A 21,614-nucleotide genomic window follows, 5' to 3' on the forward strand; every position below is an offset into this window, starting at 1 on the left:
TTATATAAACCATTACTCCTATGAAACATTTTTCTTCAGTGTGAACTTGTCAAAATAATCCACCAGATAACATGTAAACATTTCTAGAACTCAGAACCCCTTTGGGATTTACTGTTTAAAAGTAATTAAAAGTAATAATGTAAACATCGGAATGTCTTCAAAGGTCATGCATGTCATGGGTCATGAAACGCTATGGAGTCGGTCATTTCCCTGATAATACAACTGATTTCAAGCTAAAAACTGGTCAAGAATGCAGTATGACTTTTACCAATTTTAAGCATAATTTTGAAAATGATGGAAATATTCTGAGCTATTATTAAATTGCAGCAAAATGTACCGTGTGACAGTATTAATTTTGAGCCCTGTCCCTCATCAAATCTCAACGACTTCTGCCATGATGAAAGACACATGCTGCTCTGACGTAACAAAGGGGTTGGGTGGGTGGGTGGGTGAGAGGGGGGGGGGGGGGGGGGGGGGGTTAGACGGTGGTGTTCTGCCAAGGTTTCCAACAAGTGGGGACACAGGCCCCTTGGTTCCAAAAAGTGGTGTCATTTGACAGGGAGTGGGGTCAATTATTATTGTCTATGAAATATTCATATAAATTATCTCAGACCACTATAGAGATACTGTGGTCTGAGATATTCCATTACGTATAGACCATTACCTAACTACATAAAAAAATTCCATTCATAATAACAGTTCCCAGTAAGCTATTTTTTGAAAATTGTGTACTACACATTACACCTTAGAAAAAGAAGGCAGTTAAGATTATGTAATTTTAAGTTATATATATATATATATATATATATATATATATATATATATATATATATATATATATATATATATATATATATATATATATATATATATATATATATATATATATATATATATATATATATATATATTGTTTAGAAAGATTGGACAGCCAGGTAGTCACAATTTTTAATCTGAATATCAATGAATAGCAGTGCTAAAATTTATAATTCCCTTTTTCAGACAAGGACAATGAACAACTTCAAAATAAGTCACAGTGAACATATGATTGAATAAAAACTTTGAGAAATCCTAAACTTGTAACCACTTGTTTCATTTTTAAAATTGTTAGTACACTGCTGTGTTTATCATTCCCTCTTCAAATTCATGACATTTTTAAGAAAAAAAATCCCTGACTTTAAAAAGTACCAAATGTGAACGAAAAACTTACAAATAATAGTCAAACAAACTTTAAAATAATTTATTTTTTATTAATTAACCGTTACTGGCTGTGTATCATGATTTGGTCCTGCTATATCAAATGACAGCATAGTTACGTACCGTAAACTTGCTGACATTAGGTGTCCTTGAAACTCAGAACTTGAATCTTTAACTAAAACTATCAACAAAGTCAAAGTTTGGATGCTCTGTAAATATTACATCAATTTTTTTCTGATTTTCTGATCTGATTTGAAGTTCGTTCTTCATGTCTGACCGGGCGCACATGCATCGGCCGTCTATAGTAGCCATGCCATTGAGTGATTACGCATTGATTCAGTGCCCAACATTCACATGTGTCACTAGCACTGTCAACATCATGCAACACGATCCCCTTTTTCGGAATCAAAATACACATGTACTCATTTAATTTAACCCATCAACAAATGAAAATCACAACCTGTCCCATAAATTTGGTTCACGAAGGCTTCTGAGCTGTGGCATGGGAGATAGATGTTAGGGGTAGCAAGTTCAGTGTTTCGCACACGTCAGTGATTAGGTCAGAGGTCACGACAGTGACAGTAGGCAAAACATGTGACGAGAGACGTCCATTTCGACGTCTCATCTAATCCCTCTAATGTTTTAATTTGTAGATTAAGTTTATCAAAGTTGATCTTTTTGTGGCATTTTTTATGTTAACAATAGAACTGCGCGTTGTCACTGTATCTTATATGATGTCAACAAAACTTTCCCTTACGCAGTCAGTATACTTCTTGTGGGATTCACGTCGAGTCAGAGCCTGGCCTGGTCCGGCCGTGGACTTAGATAATTTTGATGTCTGCCGTAAAATGAATGCGCCAAAGCGACGCAAGGTGGGAAAATTATTGCTTCATTTGTAATTTTAGGGGGCCAATGCCTAAGATGCTCAGGGGTCGGTCGGAAATAAAAAAACTTTTTTTTTTCTGATGTCGGAGCTGCAAATTAGGGTCGGTCGGGAGATGAGAAACAGATAAATAAAAAGGGCCGCCCTTAGAGGAATTGTAGCGTTTGATTTGGGTTAAACGTCGGAATGAAAAAAGGCACAAAAACAGATGAAAAAGCCCTCAAAATCACATCAACCGCTACAATTATTGCAGCTAAAACCATGTCTACTAAACGAAAATGTAAACATTCACTTACACAGGATCATTGTGGAATATGTGCGCTAGACTTTTCTCTTTGACGGCTGCACAGCACACAAATCACCATCACACTTGTCCTTTCACTTCGGTGGTGGTCTTGTTGGTGTATATGAACCGCCACCTGCTGGCAGCGGGTCAGGACACACATCAGTTGGGCCATTAGAACCCGGAAAGTGCTGTTTTTAAAAATAAACAAAAACAGCTGTAAGGTGAATATGAAGATGAATCTAATTCAACGAACGAAGTACATTCTCTTATTAATCCATAAATACGGCACATCGCATACATCTTGACAAGTAATTTTAAAGTAAACTGTCGATTGCGGGGTCTAAATTACTGAAAACACCTCCGGGTTAGTTTAAATTTGAACCAGGAACTTAAAGTTTAACCAAAATGAAGAATAGTTCAAGCTTACAACATTGCCCTTTACTTTGCAATTTGGATCGAGGCCATGGTTCGATTTTTGCAAACGATCGTTCAGCTTTAGACAAACAATCTTGCACGAGGCGAAAAATGCAAAATAAGAACACTGTAACAGTTAATTTTAACCATTTATAAATGTTTATAGATATATAATTCTTACCTTAGAACAGACATACTTGTGTTGATTCTGTCGGTATTTAGTTGGTAGTGTGGTCTGCCACACACCTTTATCCACCGCAGACATTTTTCTAGTTGGGGAATGGTACAAAACAAAATAGACAGTAGGTTTGGCGCCCAGATACCGCTCATCTGATTTGCACGTACCCCAAGCACATCTTTTCACCATTTTCGTCTGAACTGTCGCAAAAACACAGCTACAAACTTAACGGCAATACTGCAGCTCAATCACGCACGTGTCGTACGTACGTTCACTAGTAGTACAGTGTCGATCAATGTGGGACAAAATGGCGGCTGTAAGTAGGCGTGACTTTGCTGAGTTGTGATTGGCTAAGAGTTCTGTTTGATTGACAGGAGTGGAACCATGACTATTTGGCAATCCACTAAGATGTGTTATAATACTATTTTACCTGGGACAATGAAATTATAATTTCTCTCACGTTCAACGATTAGATAGCTAAGGAATATTTGTTTGTACACAACTAACTAAGCAAGTTGTCTGAAAAAAAAAGATTAATAATGTTTTCGTCTCTCTTTTTTGGAAATATGATTCCGCAAGAACTTCATTACCTTTAATAATTTTAAAAAAAAACGAATAATAAACATCTTAATGACAGTTTGACTGATTTCTTTAATTGTCCATAATGGTGTTAGACAGGGGTGTATACTGTCACCCTTTTTGATTTCCTTTTTTACTGATGACTAGTATGAAGAGTTTAGGAAAGATGCATGGGTAGGTGGGTGTTCGTTGGGTTTAATTGAAATTTTCTATATCCTCTTTGCTGATGATTTGGTTCCATTAGCAGAAAGTGCTATCAAACTGCAGAGACTTCTGAACCAACTTGAGTTGTATTGTAGAAAATATAAAACAAAAGTCAATCTGGATAAAACCAGTATGGTAGTCTTCAGAAATGGTGGACCGCTACGTAATTATGAAAAGTGGTTCTATAGGGGAAAACGGGTGTCAGTTGTGTCATACTTTAAATATCTAGGAGTTGTGTTCTCTTGCAGTGGTTTATGGAGTAAAGCTCAACAGGTCTTGGCAGATCAAGCCTCGAAAGCTCTTTTCTTGATTTGTACTAAGATCAATTACTTTAGAGACGAAGCTATTGACATATGTTTTAAACTTTTTGACACAAAGATTCTCCCTATTTTGAGTTACAGTTGTGTAATCTGGGGAAACATTGAAGGCCGAAATATTGAAACTGTTCATGTAAAATTTTGTGAGAGATTAATTAGACAAAGAAAACATGTCATAGATGCAGCTGCCAGAGGAGAACTCCGGAGATCAACACTCAGATCGATAAGACTGCCCAGAATGGTCAAATATTGGCTAAGACTTTTAAAAGTAAAAGCCGCGATAAGAGAGGGACTAAACCCATCTTCAAAATTGTGATGACATCATTCCACATATCATCTCACACACTAAATATTGAAAAGGGGAGATATACTGGTTGTCCAAGAGAACGAAGGGTATATATGTTCCTGTGACAATGCAACAATTGAGGATGAATTTCACTTTCTGCTGGTATGTCCTTTGTACAACGAGCTTAGAAAAAATATATTCCCCAATTCTACCACTACCAACCAAATATGGATAAATTTGTACAATTATTGAACACAAATAAGACAGAAATTACCAGTAATGTCAGTAAATTTCTATTTTATGCTTTCAAATTACGCAATGATGCTCACTCTATAACATAACACACCTTTGACTGTAAATGTATTTTTCTGTTCTGACTTAAGGCATGTAGGGCCGGTGGCCTATAGTGCAAAATAAAGATTATTATTATTATAATTAATATTGTATGTATAGTAAAGTCACCGGTGTGTGAGGTGGTCATACCTAGTGTATAATAGAAACTGGAATCTGATGAGATGTGGTGATTTGTAGTGTCAAATACATGTAGTGTCCAAAATAGAAAGTGTATTAATCCCTTCTGACAAGTTCATAGTGACGAGTGGAACAATTTAGATTAACTTCTTTTATAAACTATCTATGAAGATTACCATTACGAAACCTTCAAGTTCACTTTTGCCCCAAAGTGCAATATAAGTGAAGCACCAATTGTGAAACAGCCAAGCATTTACATAACAATTACATGCTCTGTAACTAGTGTGGTAGCCAGGTAATACATGTATATGTATATGTATATGTATATGTATATGTATATGTATATGTATATGTATATGTATAGTTATGTTTGAGCTAATAAGTAATATTAAAGAATTTATGTAAGAAACAGGGACAAGAACAAATATTTACATGTACCACATTTCAGACAAAGCTACATATGCCATTATAGAAAAGGATTTTTTTCTTCCATCACATTCCCCAGACTTGTCACTAAATTCAACTCATGTCTTGTCTATTCTGTTCTTTATTGTCTAAGTTACGTTCAAGCTGCATACACAACGGTAAGTCATGCAACCCGATTTATTATACGTCAATATTGTACACAACCCTGGGCATGTTTATGTTGTGGCCATATTGTCCGTTATGTGGCTCGGTTAGACAAGATATGACAGAAAATGCAAGAACATACATCGATCCAAAGATACTGACCAGTTTGATTTCAGTGACATATGTAATAATCATCTTATTTCGTCGAGACTTGATTGACTTCATTTGTCAGGGCCGTAGCCTGACCAAATCGCCAAGGGGGGCAGAACTTTGTCTTGGTGCAATCATGCATTTAAAATTTAGACAAGTGCTAATTTACATAAATTTGCATGCAATTTACATAATATATATTTTAGCATACGCAAATAAATATCATATGTAAGGTCAGGAAAAAATAAAAAAATGCTTGTCAACGGGTAACCTAACCCATCACATTGGGTAAATAGGTCGATTTTATTTTTTCACAATGCTTGACAAGGATAAACCAAACCATATATAATGATAGCAAAATATTTTAGGTCGAGTTTAGATTCGTATTCAGTCATCTTGATACTATCTGTTGCAATTTGACTGCATAGCTACAGTTAGGAAATGTACAAAATTTACGGTTAAACAAATGGTGTAGTTCCTCGCACCCTCTCTTCTCAAAAAATGTTAAAGCCCCGCCAATTGAAACTCAAGCATTATTTTAGCCACCCCTTCTGTCACCTACACTACAGTGGAGATATAAAATCATATGGTACAATGATGCATTGGAAGGAGACAACTCCAAAGGTGAAAAAAATTGAAATAAGACAGTGTAGGAGGCCATTTAGAGGCATAAAATATTAAACCATAGACATAATAAAATGCCAGAATTGAAACAATTATGCTATGTATTACATATTATCTGGAAGTGTATTTTGTTATGGCAAAGCTGAAAGATATTATGCGGATGTGCACATGGTAAATGACTTCTCCTGAAGTTTAATTTCGTTCCAAAAAATTCCGAATAAAAAGCAAAACATTTCAAGACTTTCAGACTTTTGATGGCCCAATGGTCGTAAACTTTTGTTCTATTCTTTTAAGCGCACATTGGATATTGAATCTCAATTCATGCTTGTATGCAACATCAGAGCAAAGTAAACCACTGTATAAGATATTATATAATTTGGAATAGACTCAAATGTATATTGTTACATGTACTATTCAGAAAATATAAAGAAATATCCTTAATTTTGAAAAAGAAAATGCGAAGCCCGCATGAGGATATATTGCCCATCACCAGAAAAACATCTATGGGTAGGTTGAACAGCTTTCGTATCTTTCAAAGTAGTTGCCGAAAAGATGTCACATTCGAAGTAAAAAAAATGGATGGTGCTTTCTCAAATAAGTAACACAACAAAATAATCATTCTCTTTACCCAACTCCCAAAACTGTTATGGCCTCGTTTATGTCGGAACCCAATGTGAACTCAGTGAATTAATTCTCTTTGTCATTATCGTTATAATGGAAATTGAAGTTTGATGTCGAAGGTACAGCTCTGTTTACAAATTCAGGGCCATTCTTTCCATAGCAAATTGTCGCTTCAAAATGAATTGCGGAATAACACTAGAGTCAGTGTGCAATGAGATAATTATATCAAACAACATTTTAACCAAAGACAACGTCGAACACAATTATTGAAAGAAATATCTTCAAATAGTGGATCTTAAACTGCGTACCTAGTTTAATATTTTTTCAGGGCCTCCAAATATTCCAAAAAGAGATCTGCCGTTTTATCCGCATGAAATGTTTTAATATAAGGAACAAGATGTAAATGAGATCGAGCGCATCTTCGGAGTCACTGCATGATGCAGCATAGCAGGCAACCTCATGTTGAACTACTTTTTCCGTCTTTTTTTTTAGTTTCATCACTCGCTGACATTATAATTGCGACTTGCTATCTTCAAATGAAGGAGACTTTATTTCAAAACTACCGTTACTCGCAGAAAATGCACAGTGCATGTGCGCACTTCTTTTGTACTTTCCCGCGCAAAGAATTTTTAATTTGCTGCAAAATGTTACAATTTTTAACTGGACACATGTTAATTCAAAGCTAAGCCAGCGTACAATAGCGATATAAGATACATATTAGCCATGAGTCAGTGTACAGTCACTTTAGTGAACTATCCATTGAAATCGCGCATGCTAAGAATCGTCACGTAAATAACGATTTTAATAGCATCGCTATGTATTCAAAAAGTAGCTCTTTTTCTTTCTTTTTCCCAAAATGTCGGGGGGGGGGGGGGGCAGCCGGCAGCTGCCCCCCTTGCCCCCCCCCCCCCCCCCGCAGGCTACGGTACTGGTTGTCTCATCACGTTTTCGCCAGATGTTAATGGCGTCACATGATTACTGACCAATGCAGTGTAATTCTTGCAATGGTTCCTATATTGGAGAAAGCTGGAGGCAACTAAAAACCAGGATCGAACAAGGACTTGAGGCAACAATTCTGGTGTCTATAACAATATTGAATAACGCCGTGAATATAGACAACATCAACAAGTTCCGTCAAGTTCTTGTTTATCATTATATTCAGTATCTTGAATCGCTAATTAATATATAATTATAATACACAGAGAAATACATATATTTAACTCGATCGAATCGCGCTGGAATACAAATAGAATATAATACGGGACACTGCTATGCTGCTATGGAGTGTACCGATTGAATAGCCCCCCCAACGGTCGTAGAATTTACTTCTCTGTCTTGTCGCGCGATCGCGAGATCGAATGATTCGAATCTTGGAATTTGAAAATTCAACCTCCACGAGCTCAGCATTTGCTCAATTTGCTCATTTGCTCAAGGGCATGAGGGAACAATTCTGGTGTCTATAACAATATTGAATAACGTGAATATAGACAACATCAACAAGTTTCGTCAAGTTCTTGTTTATCATTATTTCAGTATCCCGAATCGCTAATTAATATCTAATTATAATACACAGAGAAACACATATATTTAACTCGATCGAATTGCACTGGAATACAAATAGAATGTATGGGACGCCGGACGCTGCTGCGGAGTGTATCGATTGAATAGCGCCCCCAACGGCTGTATAATTTACTTCTCTGTCTTGTCGCGCGATCGCGAGATCGAATGATTCGAATCTTGGAATTTGAAAATTCAACCTCCACGCGCTCAACATTTGCTCAATTTGCTCAATTTGCTCATTTGCTAAAAAAGGAAGGGTAGGACACTGTTTGTCACATAATTTAAAAGTATTGAACCTAAACATCAATCCAGATATTCTTAGATGGGTTGTTCTTCGTCGTAAGCTTGAAACCACATCGCCCTCGTTCACGGACGCTTTCTGTTTTGGGCAAACTTACGAGTATTTGTTTACTCAGTCAAATGATGTTGTTACGTTTTCTCTTTCATTCTAAGGTATATTTTGAAGAGACACAGATATGACGACTAATGTTTAATGATTATTTTTACGTAATTTTATGAAAATAATATAGACCGGAATCAACTGTGTGTTCGAGCCTACCGCAACTCTACTGCACCAAATATTGATTAAACCAAGATATTATCAATTGTGTTTTTGTTTATATCCCTCGCAAAAGACGCACCGTTTCTGAGCTTCAGTTCATATAATATGCTGTTTCGGAAATCTGTTTTACTGTCCCATAAAACTCCACAACGTGTATAATGAGTTTATTAAAATATACTATAAATAAAGAAGTATGCATGTAAATGTGACTCATAGCTAACTTGGGCCTTTATTACCTGTATGACATCATTATCATTTTCGAGTTTCACCAGAATTGTTGCCTCATGCCCCTGCTTAAACTTGTAATACAGAGGGGTAGGACACGGCATCGAATAAACCAATCAGGACGCTTCAAATCGAACATGTGACCTTTTTTAGCAATTGAGCAAATTGAGCAAATTGAGCAAATGTCGAGCTCGTGCATATGGAATTTTCAAAATCCAGTACTTTTGGACGGTTGCAAAGATTCGAATCATTCGAGCTCGTAATCGCGAGCGCGCGACAAGACAGATAATTTATATGACCGTTGGGGGCGCTACACAATCGGTACACTCCACACACGTGTAACTGTACATATATATATATATACTTTATTGTCATGCTAAATTTACATGAAATTCGATGTACATTGGCAGGGGGAAAGGGAAGAACACACAGAGACTATTTCAACTTACTTTACATATACATACATATACATAAACACACGTCAGACTGCTACTGATTCAATAGATGGATTGACCTTGGTACAAAACTGTGCTTAAATCTATTTGTGCGAGAACGTGGAACCCTAAGGCGACGACCACTTGGAAGATATTCATACTCTGTATGAAGTGGATGATTAGGATCTTTCATTATTTTATCCGCCATCTTAATAACTTTATCTTTGTACACCACAGAGTTCTGAACAGGTTCATCATGGCTGTCATCAAGTAACCTTTTACAGATCTTTCTAGGGCGATTGAGGTCTTCTTGGAGATGGTTTGATAGCAGATCATAGAAGGCGGTGTTAGCATAGTTAATAACAGACGATATTGTTGAGTTGAAAAACAGAGCTATTACGTTTGAACTTACATTTAACTTTCTCATTGATCTTATATGATACATTCGTTTGTTTACCTTTCTCAATTGATTTTCTACGTGTTGTGCGAATGACAATTTGCAGTCGATCATACAACCTAAATATGGATATGATGACACTCTCTCTACCTTCATATTATTGATCGCAACTGGTTGTTTTTCATTTTGTCTTCTTCTAAAGTCCAATACAAGATCTTTCGTCTTTGACACATTAAGATCTAAATAGTTATCATTACACCAGGTGTTAACAAAATCAATACACTCAAAATATTCACGATCGTCATCGCTCGAAATAAACCCCACAACAGCTGAGTCGTCTGCATACTTCTCAATCATTGCCCCCTCAGTGTCCCATGCTAAATCATTTGTATACAAAACAAAAAGAACAGGTGACAACACACAACCCTGAGGTGCTCCTGTATTAATTGTAATAGTGCTTGATGTTTCGAAGCTGGTGCGAACATACTGAGATCTTCCGGTCAGATAATCTAATATCCATAATTGTAGATAATTAGGAACATTGAGCACATTCAATTTATTTAGCATTAAATGAGGTTGTATCGTGTTGAATGCTGAAGAGTAGTCAATGAACAAGACTCTAACTGTATTTGACGATTTAATATCTAGATGCTTAGTTGCACGATGTACTAGTGTGCAGATTGCATCGTCAGTCGAGCGGCCAGATATATACGCAAATTGCAGAGGATCGAAATGGTTCTGAATATATGGCATGAGCAATTCTAAACCCACTCGTTCAAAACATTTGGAGATAATAGACGTTAAAGTGACTGGACGGAAATCATTATCTACCCGTGGTAGTTGCTTTTTTGGGACTGGTATTATCTCCCCAACTTTCCATGGTGACGGAAAAATACCTGTAGATAAGGATAACTCAAACACATAGTGAATTATATAGAGTAGACTATCTTTACAATGTTTAAGGAGTCTACCACTGATTTTGTCCGGACCAGGTGCTTTATTCACCCTGATTCTACTGAAGGCTTTACGAACAAGGCTCTCAGAGAGCGTAAAGTCGTCCTGCAAAGAACTTTGTAATCCTTTTTTTATGTTCCGGTGTTCATGACTAAAATCTACACGATCAAAACGAGCGTAGAATCTATTCAAACGGTCTGCTGCACCTGGTTCGGACAAAATGACCTGATTTTTACATTTCTGGCCCATACCAGTAAGAACCTTCAGGCCTTTCCAGGCTTGTTTAGAATCATTTGTTCTAAAGAGATCTTCAACTTTATTTTTGTAATCACGCTTGGCTTTACGTATTTTCCTATTCAACTGAATCTGTTTCTGATGATAATCCTCTTTACCATACGAATTTTGTTTATCGAGTATTGCCTGTCTTAAATCTGATGTGACCCATGGCTTATTATTTGGAAACATTTTGACCTGTTTCGTCTGAAAATGCAAATTGCTACAGAAACTTATGTATGAGGTGACAACGTCGGTTAATATATTCTCATCACCTGCAGCATCTACAATGAATAAATTCCAATCCGTTAACTCGAAACACGCATTCAACTCGAAACACGTTGGACGAGACATGCATTACGCATGTTACGTCCCAGTCCGCCGTATTCTATTTAAGCAATAACCCCCGCCGAAGGCGGGTATACACGAGATTTTGGTACAATTCGCGACATATAGCACGAGCCGAATGGCGAGTGCTATATGGAGCGAATTGTACCAAATTCGAGTGTATACCCGCCTTCGGCGGGAGTTATTGCTATTATATTATATCAAAATGTGTGACTATTTCTTCTAAATGTGATTCTGTGGTTATTTATATGCCCGAAAAGGCGAATTCGCACGTACAGAAAAAGATCGTCGGGAACGAGCATATTTTAATGAGTGGATACGTTCATGTAGCCCCCCCCCCCCCCCCCCATAACACACACTGCATGAACACAGCCATACACTGCATTGCAATGCATTGCATTGCATTGATAAATTACTTTATTTACATCATATAATGCATAACGAAAACGCGTTGAAAACTAGCAACAAAGAAAACAGGGCAAGAGGTCAAAGAAAGTAACAATTTTGTTTGGATATTTACATAAGAACAATACAATCTTGTACACTGCTAAAAATAGATGTCTCGGCGTTGAATCGGAGAAAGCGCGAGACAGTAAATCAGAGACGCGACGTTACACTGTCAACTTTAATTTAATGGGTAACAAATTGAACACTGACCGAACCTGAAAATGTACAGTTTCGAAATAATCCTGACGCACTTTGACTGATGGTTAAAAGTTAAATCGGTGTTGCTTGATTCAACGCGTAACGAGAGTAGGACGCTGAGACGGCTCGTTGCATGGGGAGAACTTGTACCTTATCAGTGATGTTGAAGCCACTGATCGATCGTTGCTTTCGATCGCAAGGTCATCAGTGGAATTATTTGGCCTACTGTAACCCAAACTATTGTACAGGATACCTGACACACATTTGGAAGTTTGACGCACGGCAGTATGTGATACGGACCACTGATGGCATAGCCCAGTTGAATTTCCGGGTTGTGGAAGTGCGGTTTTGACATTTATATTGTCGATAATTGATTTTTGTACATGTTCTAAAAAGAATAACTGCTTCCCTATGTTTGTTGGTACAGTAACATTCCTAAATCATCGAGTTGAATTCAGAAATCGTGATGTCCGGCAACACGTCAACAAAACATTTGTCCAAATTAAGACCAACGTACGTTGTTTATAGCTATAGAGGGTCTATGATAAGTTGGCTGATTGAACGAAATGAACGATATTAATCTAATGGATATGATGGTTTTTGAAACCAACAACTGCATAGAGTGTTGACTTTCTTTACTTCTCGTCTATGTCAGAGAATTAGATGTCATTCAATAAAATAATTTTTTATTGTCAACACCCCTGGAAAATGACCCAAATCAAGTGTACGAACCCTGGCCCAGGCAGCCGGTCACAAATGAATCTACCCTGCGCGAGCTTATGGACTTTGCCTAGTTATGATATTAATTATTGATTCAAGATAATGAAGTAATTATAAACTTGACGGAACTTTTTGATATTGTCTTTATTCATGTTATTCAATTGTTGATAGACACCAGAATTTTTGCCTCATGCCCTTGGTCGGAACGCGCCATGTCCATAAAAACAACAGTAAATTTGATGTTTGTAATGAGGGCGGTCGCCAGTTCAATTGTTAACATCCGGGTCATGTCTCTCTCTCTTTCGCTCCGGCATAAACATGGTAGGACATCTCATGTTATGGCAACTCTCAACTATCTACTAAAATCTGTCGAGCGTTAGACCATCTTGTGTTATACAGCGTTACACTGTCATCTCTATATGTTATATGTTTTTTCTACCATAATATATTCTGGATGCTGTTCATAAAATGTAAAGAAAATGACTTTGTTTTGACCCTGTACGGCGCTGCGTATAATGCAAGTTATCCACAAAATGGCCGTTGTATGTAGGAAATCGACTGTCATGTATCTACACAGGCACTCGAATCAATATGTATGTTTTTTTAATGTATAGAAAAGTTACTATACATTTTTTTTAGAAAATCGTACAGATCGATTCGAGTGCCCGTGGTCATGTACGTAGTTTGACAGTGCATGTCTGGCAGTGTGTTCAAAATGTATACAGCAAAATACTAAATAGTATGATTAGTAGACATTGAAGCTAGTAATAGTATAGTAGTATGCCTAACATTTATCTGGTATGGAAAAGATTAAGAAACATGTTATTGTTAATTACAATAATCTATTACACTTATAAAACTAAAAGTCTAGGCCCAGTGATCATAACTATGATACAAATGTAATATTGATACCTTTCCTTATGCACAACTATTGCGTTGATTTCACAACATGCTGCAATGTGGTTACTATACATGTACTGTGCATGGTGTACGTATATGTGCATTTCAGTATAATATTGTGGTGTACTTTTCTGGAACTGATCACACGCCAGTCACATATTCGCACTCACCAGTACACAGCAACTTACTGTGAGACACTAAAATTTAATGTTCCCATGTACCCAACAATGTTGCCAGTTGCAAGAAAATTGCTTTCCTTTACCATTTTAGAGGGTACACTGTTGAGAGTAAGGTGTGTTTAACCTTCTGTAATACTTAATAGCTGTCTACAGGCACCAACTTTGAATTAACGTCGTTGTATATAGTACATTATGGCCAACATCATATCTTGGCTAGTACATATTGACTGGCTACTAATCTACAGTATTAGAGCTGAAACTACTTGAACAGTAGACTGTAATTCTTACATTAGACTTTTAAAAACCCATTGAAGTAATAGGTACAAATAAATATTTTCCATGTCACGATGTTACTGATTAAAGTAACTGATGTAAATATTGTTGTCATTACAGGCAGAACAGGAACAGCCCAAGAAGAGGCGTACTTTTAGGAAGTTTTTGTTTCGGGGTGTTGATTTAGATCAGCTCCTTGATATGTCCAAGTAAGTTTGTACTGTTTATTTCAGGGTAGAAGTATTAATGCCCATTTCTGAACTCAATCTGTGCACATCAATTTTTTTCAGTCCTGGTTTTTAGTTTTCTCAGGAAAGCTAAAATTATTTCAAACTAAACAGTGTTCTCCATAATAATAATAATAATGTTGGGTTCTTATATAGCGCTTTCCCACTCCATGCTCAAAGCGCTTTACAATTATTACCCCTGACTCGGATCAGAAAGGCACAACAGCCCTTTAGTCTTCCTCAACTCCCCGGGGAGCATACAATCCATTGCAGCCATTTAAGCGCATAGGATTAAAGCCTTCACATTGCAACCTACATCCTACCAGGTCTCCAGTTATACAGCTGGGTTGACGGAGGCACAGTCGTGGTTCAAATCTTGCCCAAGGACTTTAGCCACTCAGAAACAAACAGCAGGCAGAACGGGGCTCGAACCTCCAACCTGTAGATTCCAAGCCAGTCACGCTAACCATTCACCCATCATGACTCCACACAAGGGGTTTTAGCAGGGTGTGGCACCCTGGTATCAACAGCCAGCACCCTGTTTTAAATGTTTTGCATCCTGCTTTAAATGTTTTGTTTTGGTATGTTAGTCATGTGCCCCTCTCATAGTCTCCCACCTCCCGTATTGTTCCTATGAACGTTTGCATTCTTTGAACCTGTCATTGCCATCATTATCTGTTATCACACGTTAAACCCTCTGGGAAAACAAATGCCCTCAAACAAACGATCATTCACACCATTTCTGAAGTAAAATGACTTTGTTGTACCGTGTGGTAATGTGTTCTGTCAATGATTACATGGTAAACGTGATGTTGTAGACTTCTGACTTGTATTCTTCAACATTGTCAAAAAAGTATAACAGATTCTTATACCTTTTGATAAAGTGGTGATGTTGTGTCCAATTTTTAGTTTTATTTTCAAATTTACTCTGAAAACACTTTAGCTGGGCATCATATATATTGCAAATTTCAACCAGGGTGACTATACAAAATTCCAACATGGTGGTTAATGACATCACGGCCAACATGGCAGTTAATGACACCACGGCCAACATGGCGGTTAATGACATCATGGCCAACATGGAGGTTAATGACATCACAAACTCTTGCACATTTTTGAAGTAAAGTATAGTAAGTCTCATGAATCACAAGATTTCGGCTAGATACGACACCATATACAGGTGTACACAAATGTTTTGATTATTTTTAAGTCTACTTGTCTCTGGACATTTAGTTTGAAATAATTGTAGATTTCCTGACAAAGCTAATCGTTAATGTTGTGCAAATTACATGAAAAATTATGCAAATGAGTCATCCTGCTTTCAAAACAATCAAAATATCGTGATATGCAAGACTTGCCATACTTTACTGTTGAGGACTTAGAAATCTTGTGATAGTTTGTGACGTCATTACCCACTATGTTGAAAAAATACACGCTTTCACTGATGTACTAACTGAAAGTGTTTTCAGAGTAAAATTGAACAGAAAACTAATGACCAGACACAACCTCACCACTTGATCAAAATCTATATGAGGTTGGTATACTTTATCGAGGATGTTGAAGAATGTTTGTCGAAAGTCTACAGCATCATGTTTGCCGTGTAATTCACACATAAATAGTCGAGTATTTGTCATTATTGTAATTAATGGTTGTCTCCATTGTTCTATTCTCAAAGACATTTTTATAGTTCATTGTCTTTTAAAGCAATCAATATGCATGTGTCACTGTAGTCAGAAAACTTAGGTGACAATGATGGATCAACACAATGAGAGGGACAAAAATACATTTCAAGTAGTTATGGTTGGCAACCTCTTGAGTCAAGGTTGGCAATTGTGAGTGGCGGTTGGGCCCAACAGCTGCCGACAACCATAAGCTGGACCCTAACCTGGTACAAGGTCCTCACTACTTCTTGATTGAAATACAGTCATTGCTCTGGTTTCAACTCTTGGAGGATGGAAACTTTATTTGAAATTCTATTGTGTGTAACTTGTTGTTGTAATGTTGTCTGTCCTTTAATAACAGTTTTCTTAAAGTAGTTGTGTTTTCAACATTGTATGTTTCAGTGAACAACTGATGGAGCTTTTTACTTGCCGTGCCAGGAGAAAACTAACAAGAGGGTTAAAACGTAAACCACTTGCTCTAATTAAGAAGTTGAGAAAAGCCAAGAAAGAAGCACCACCACTTGAGAAACCAGAAGTTGTAAAAACTCATTTGAGGAACATGTTGATCATGCCAGAAATGGTTGGAAGCATGGTAGGCGTTTACAATGGAAAGACATTTAACCAGGTTGAAATTAAGGTAGGCCACTTCTGTTATTACTGTGGAAAGTCAGCTTTCAGATAACTAAGTTAGACACACACTAAAACTATTATTGTTCAATACTGTAGATTTCAGGGGGGGGGTTATTTATTTGTACACGCACACAACAAAATACAAATTGGGAGAAACAGGAATTCATCTATTTCTTTGCTTTTGTAGTACAGACTGCATATGTTTCAGTGTGTACAGAGTGACTGCATCTGTTGTAGTGATGTACAGCGTGACTGCATATAATTCAGTGCTGTACAGAGTGACTGCATCTGTTGTGTTGTACAGTGACTGCATCTGTTGTAGTGTTGTACAGAGTGACTGCATCTGTTTCAGTGCTGTACAGAGCATCTGTTGTAGTGTTGTACAGAGTGACTGCATCTGTTTCAGTGCTGTACAGAGTGACTGCATCTGTTGTAGTGTTGTACAGAGTGACTGCATCTGTTTCAGTGCTGTACAGAGTGACTGCATCTGTTGTAGTCTTGTACAGAGTGACTGCATCTGTTTCAGTGCTGTACAGAGTGACTGCATCTGTTGTAGTGTTGTACAGAGTGACTGCATCTGTTTCAGTGCTGTACAGAGTGACTGCATCTGTTGTAGTGCTGTACAGAGTGACTGCATCTGTTGTAGTCTTGTACAGAGTAACTGCATCTGTTTCAGTGCTGTACAGAGCATCTGTTGTAGTGTGGTACAAAGTTACTGAATCTTTTTCAATGTTATTCCTTGTGACCGTTTTGTCTTTTTTTTGTTGCAGCCTGAAATGATTGGTCACTACCTTGGTGAGTTTAGTATCACATACAAACCAGTCAAACACGGCAGACCTGGTATTGGTGCCACACATTCATCCAGATTCATTCCATTGAAATAGATGCTCTTTGTTGTAATATACTGATAACAGCTTTATCAGAATTAAAAAAAAAAGAACAACTTAACTTGCCAAGTCTGGAAGTTTTTCATAAAGTGAAGTGTGTGTGTGTGTGTTGTATGAAAGAGGGGGAGTCAGTCCAGTCAAGCAACATGCCATTGGTAATGTATTACTGATAACACTGCTGTTGGACTTGGCAGTCATGAAAGGGAACTGTTATTGACTGCGATCTATTTACGGATTACACGATTATGTGGAATTGTATCGTACATGTACAGTAGTGAAAGTGAAAAGTAAACCCGTGGGGGTTCTCAGTTTGTGTTAACAACGCTTTCACTTCAACTTTGAATGATAATAATAATGGTTTATTGCTTCTTAAGGCCTACGGCCCATATCGCAAAAAATTTACAGTACTAGTTTACATAATCTCACGGAAGTGGACAGAAAACAAATTAGCAGAATTCCTTTCTTAAAACACCTGCTCTGTGTGCATATGCAGCTAGGTTTAGAATTACTGGACCCTTGTTTGACGACATAAGTGAATGAAACTTCAATAGTAGGATTTACATGTGACCATTCTGGTAAGTACTTTTGTCTGAGATTTTGGTACAGGGGACAAACTAGAGTAAAATGGTATTCATCTTCAATATTTGTTGACATACATATTTTACAAGTGCGATCTTCGAGATCAATACCCAAAGCACAGCCCTTTTCCACAGCCAGTTCAAGACCAGAACTTCTAAGGCAAGCCAATGCCAATACCAAACCTCTCCAAAACCATATTCAAATAAAAGACATCTGACCTGTGTTGCCCACGATACCTTGTTATTTCTATCGAGTTCAATAGCAAGATTATAACAATGCTTTGCTACTCTATTTGGTGGCATTTGTAAGAGTTTATACCAATATGACAAAACTTTTTTGATTGTATGAATAACAATTGGAAATATGCCACAGTCCCCTAGTACACAGATGTCAGGTGTTGACGACTTTACACCTAGAAATATTTTACAATACTTTAGCTGTACTCTTTCTGCAACCTGGAACTTGGAATAACCCCAAATGTCTGCCCCGTATGTCAAAACTGGCAAGACAGGTAAACTACCTGTATTTTTGACAATGCGACAAATTATTCCCATGGCCTTTCTGGCTTGATCCGCTAGAGTTTCTACAGTTTCTACTGCTTTGCTCAACTGGTTTCGCTTTATAGCATTAAACCTAAATATTTGTAATAATTGACAGTTTTCATTTTTTCACCTCTGAAGAACCACTTTTCAGATTTTTTCAGAATACCCCTCTACGAAATACAATAATTGAGATTTGCTCATATGTTAAGTTCCATTTCTGACAGAAAAAGTCCAGAACAGAAAGTAATCTTTGCAATCCAATGGGAGTGTCGCCAAAGATGGTTACGTCATCTGCTTAAAGGAGTGAAGACAAATCATAAAGCTCTTGCGTAATCTGGATTCCTCGGTTACCTGAGTTTGCTAGCATAGTGTTGAGTTCAATTATAAGTAGGGTAAACAGAAACGGGCTCAGCATACATCCTTGCCACACTCCAACAGAACAATGAAAATAATCTGTCAGTCCCTGTTTATCTCTCACGCAAGATTTAACTTCACTATACATGGCTTTCAAAATTCTGAACATTTTACCAGTAATGCCTTCCATACATAACCTGTACAATAACATGTTGTGATTTACAGAGTCAAAAGCTTTACTAAAGTCGACAAAAACACAATAAAAGCGACCTTTATATTTACACAGGTATTTTTGAATTATGATGTGTAACGCAAAAATATTGTCTACTGTACTAAAGCCACTTCTAAACCTGGCTTGACGATCAGTAATACAAGCAACGGCATCTGCCCAATTTACTAATCTTTGATTAAGGATAGAAGTAAAGATTTTCCCAAGTGAACTAAGGAGAGTAATACCTCTGTAATTATTTGTGTCTTGAATATTTCCCTTCTTATGTAGAGGGACAATTATGCCCTTACTCCATTCCTTTGGGAACTCCCCAATATCAAAAATAGCATTAAAAACAAAGTTTAGAAGATGAATAACACTGGCTTTGGAGGACATGTAAAACTCATTGCAAATACCATCTGGTCCTGGGGATTTACCAGGTTTAAGTTTACTAAGTGTCGACATTATTTCTACATCTGTGATTGGGCCATTCAAAATTTCATCGACATCTCTATCCTCAGGTACAGCTGTTGAATCAAAATTATTCAAAATGTCTTCCACAGTAATTTCAAACCTGGTTTTGTGTAAAACAGGATTATGGAGAGCTTGAAAGTGGGTTAATCCATTCATCTGAGGATATTACGGCACTACGCCGACTACCTCTTTTAAAATATCTCACTAATGACCATATATCGTTTTGCGAGCCAGGCTTACAAAGGGAGTTCAGAAGACTTGTGAAAGTGACAACTTTGAATGATAAAGTACTGTGACATAGATTTGTTACATGTACATTACCGTGGTACTTAACTTGTTCTAATGCATTGACATAGATTTGGCTACACTAGTCACAATACTAATGAGACAGCAACCTACAAATTCAATTAACGGTACAGTAAAAAATTAACAATTTTCAAATTTGTGTTTGGAACAAAAATTTAATGATAATAACAATAATAATAATTAAGCACTTATAGATAAAAAGTGCCATGTATGCAGAATGTCCACAGGCATTTAATGGGAAATGTTAAAATGAGGCAAATCAAGAAAAAACATGAATAATCTAGGAAAAAAAAAAGCAATTGTACGCAAGTTAAAATGGCAAGAGATGCATATTAAAAACAAAATAAGGTCCAATAAATAGTGAACAAGTCAATACCACCGTATTTATAGGCCATATGCCTGTTTAAAAAGGTGAGTTTTAAGATTGGTCTTAAAAGAAGTCACTGTTTTACATTTCCGTGTATCTAGAGGCAAGACATTCCACAATTTTGGGGCGATGAGAGAAAAAGCATGATCTCCAAATGACCAGTCGGGTTGACATTTCTGTAAGGAGGTACTTTCCACCAGAACGTAGATTACGAGTTGGCTGATGTAGAGAGATGAGGTTGCAGATGTAGTCAGGGGCGATACTATGAACAGCTCGGAAGGTCAGGAAAAGAATCTTAAATTCAATCCTGTGTTGTATTGGTAACCAGTGAAGTGTACATAGTGTTTCTGTGATTCTGTCGTACTTCCTGGTCTTTGTGACGAGACGTGTAGCAGTGTTCTGAACTAGTTGAAGTTTCTTTAAAGCTTGGGATATGCCAAATAGGAGACCATTTCCTAAGTCCAGCTTTGACATTACAAAGGCATGGACAAGATGTACAGTCACTTCCTGTGTCAAGTACTTCCTGATTATTCCAATATTTCTGATGTGATAGTATGCAGATTTACATACTTGATTCACGTGATCTTCCATGCTCAATATCTGTCCAAGGTAGTTCCAAGGTCTTGTACTTTCACAACAGGAGTGATTTCACTATCGATGATATTGGTATTTGGAAAGTTGATCTTTGATAGAGTCTTGGGTGATCCAAAGAAAATGACTTCTGTTTTGTCTGAGTTGACTTGAAATTGAAATTCTGATCTGAGTCGCCAGATTTTTTCAAATTTGTTGGCAAGTGATTTGGGGGAACTAGGGTGAGTAGGCCAGGGCTCGAAATTAACTTTTTTAGTTGGTAGTCACTTTGACTACCACTTTTTAAAACTGGTAGTCAACAGGGAAGATTTGGTAGTCATTCTTTTTTTCAGCATTTAATAATTTATGCATAAACAAAACATTAAGTAATTTTTTTCATGAAATTAGTGACATTCATATTAGGCAAACATTTGACCTGTCCTAAAATACTACATGTAATATCATACTAGTATCATAGTAAGTAAATATCATATAAATGATTATTGTGTGTACCAAGCTCTTATTTTGCAATATCCACTTGGAAACCTCAAACTAACAC

The 21,614-nt window shown here is 37.0% G+C and overlaps 1 protein-coding gene across 1 annotated transcript; it reads left to right on the plus strand.

Moving 5' to 3' along the window:
- Window positions 1-13,173: 13,173 nt before the first annotated feature.
- On the plus strand, window positions 13,174-17,716 carry LOC144443395 (small ribosomal subunit protein uS19). The gene is made up of 4 exons (XM_078132859.1): window positions 13,174-13,219; window positions 14,371-14,459; window positions 16,541-16,775; window positions 17,539-17,716. Exons 1-4 carry the CDS (start codon window positions 13,217-13,219, stop codon window positions 17,650-17,652), a joined length of 441 nt encoding a protein of 146 aa, XP_077988985.1. The 5' UTR covers window positions 13,174-13,216; the 3' UTR covers window positions 17,653-17,716.
- Window positions 17,717-21,614: the final 3,898 nt, after the last annotated feature.

The sequence above is a fragment of the Glandiceps talaboti genome, chromosome 12, assembly GCF_964340395.1.
Source record: "Glandiceps talaboti chromosome 12, keGlaTala1.1, whole genome shotgun sequence".
In the NCBI taxonomy this organism is placed as follows: domain Eukaryota; kingdom Metazoa; phylum Hemichordata; class Enteropneusta; family Spengelidae; genus Glandiceps; species Glandiceps talaboti.

Coding starts and splice junctions, on each gene's coding strand:
- LOC144443395 (XM_078132859.1), top strand. Junction 14,460..16,540: donor CAGCTCCTTGATATGTCCAA/GTAAGTTTGTAC, acceptor TGTATGTTTCAG/TGAACAACTGATGGAGCTTT. Junction 16,776..17,538: donor TTAACCAGGTTGAAATTAAG/GTAGGCCACTTC, acceptor TTTTTGTTGCAG/CCTGAAATGATTGGTCACTA.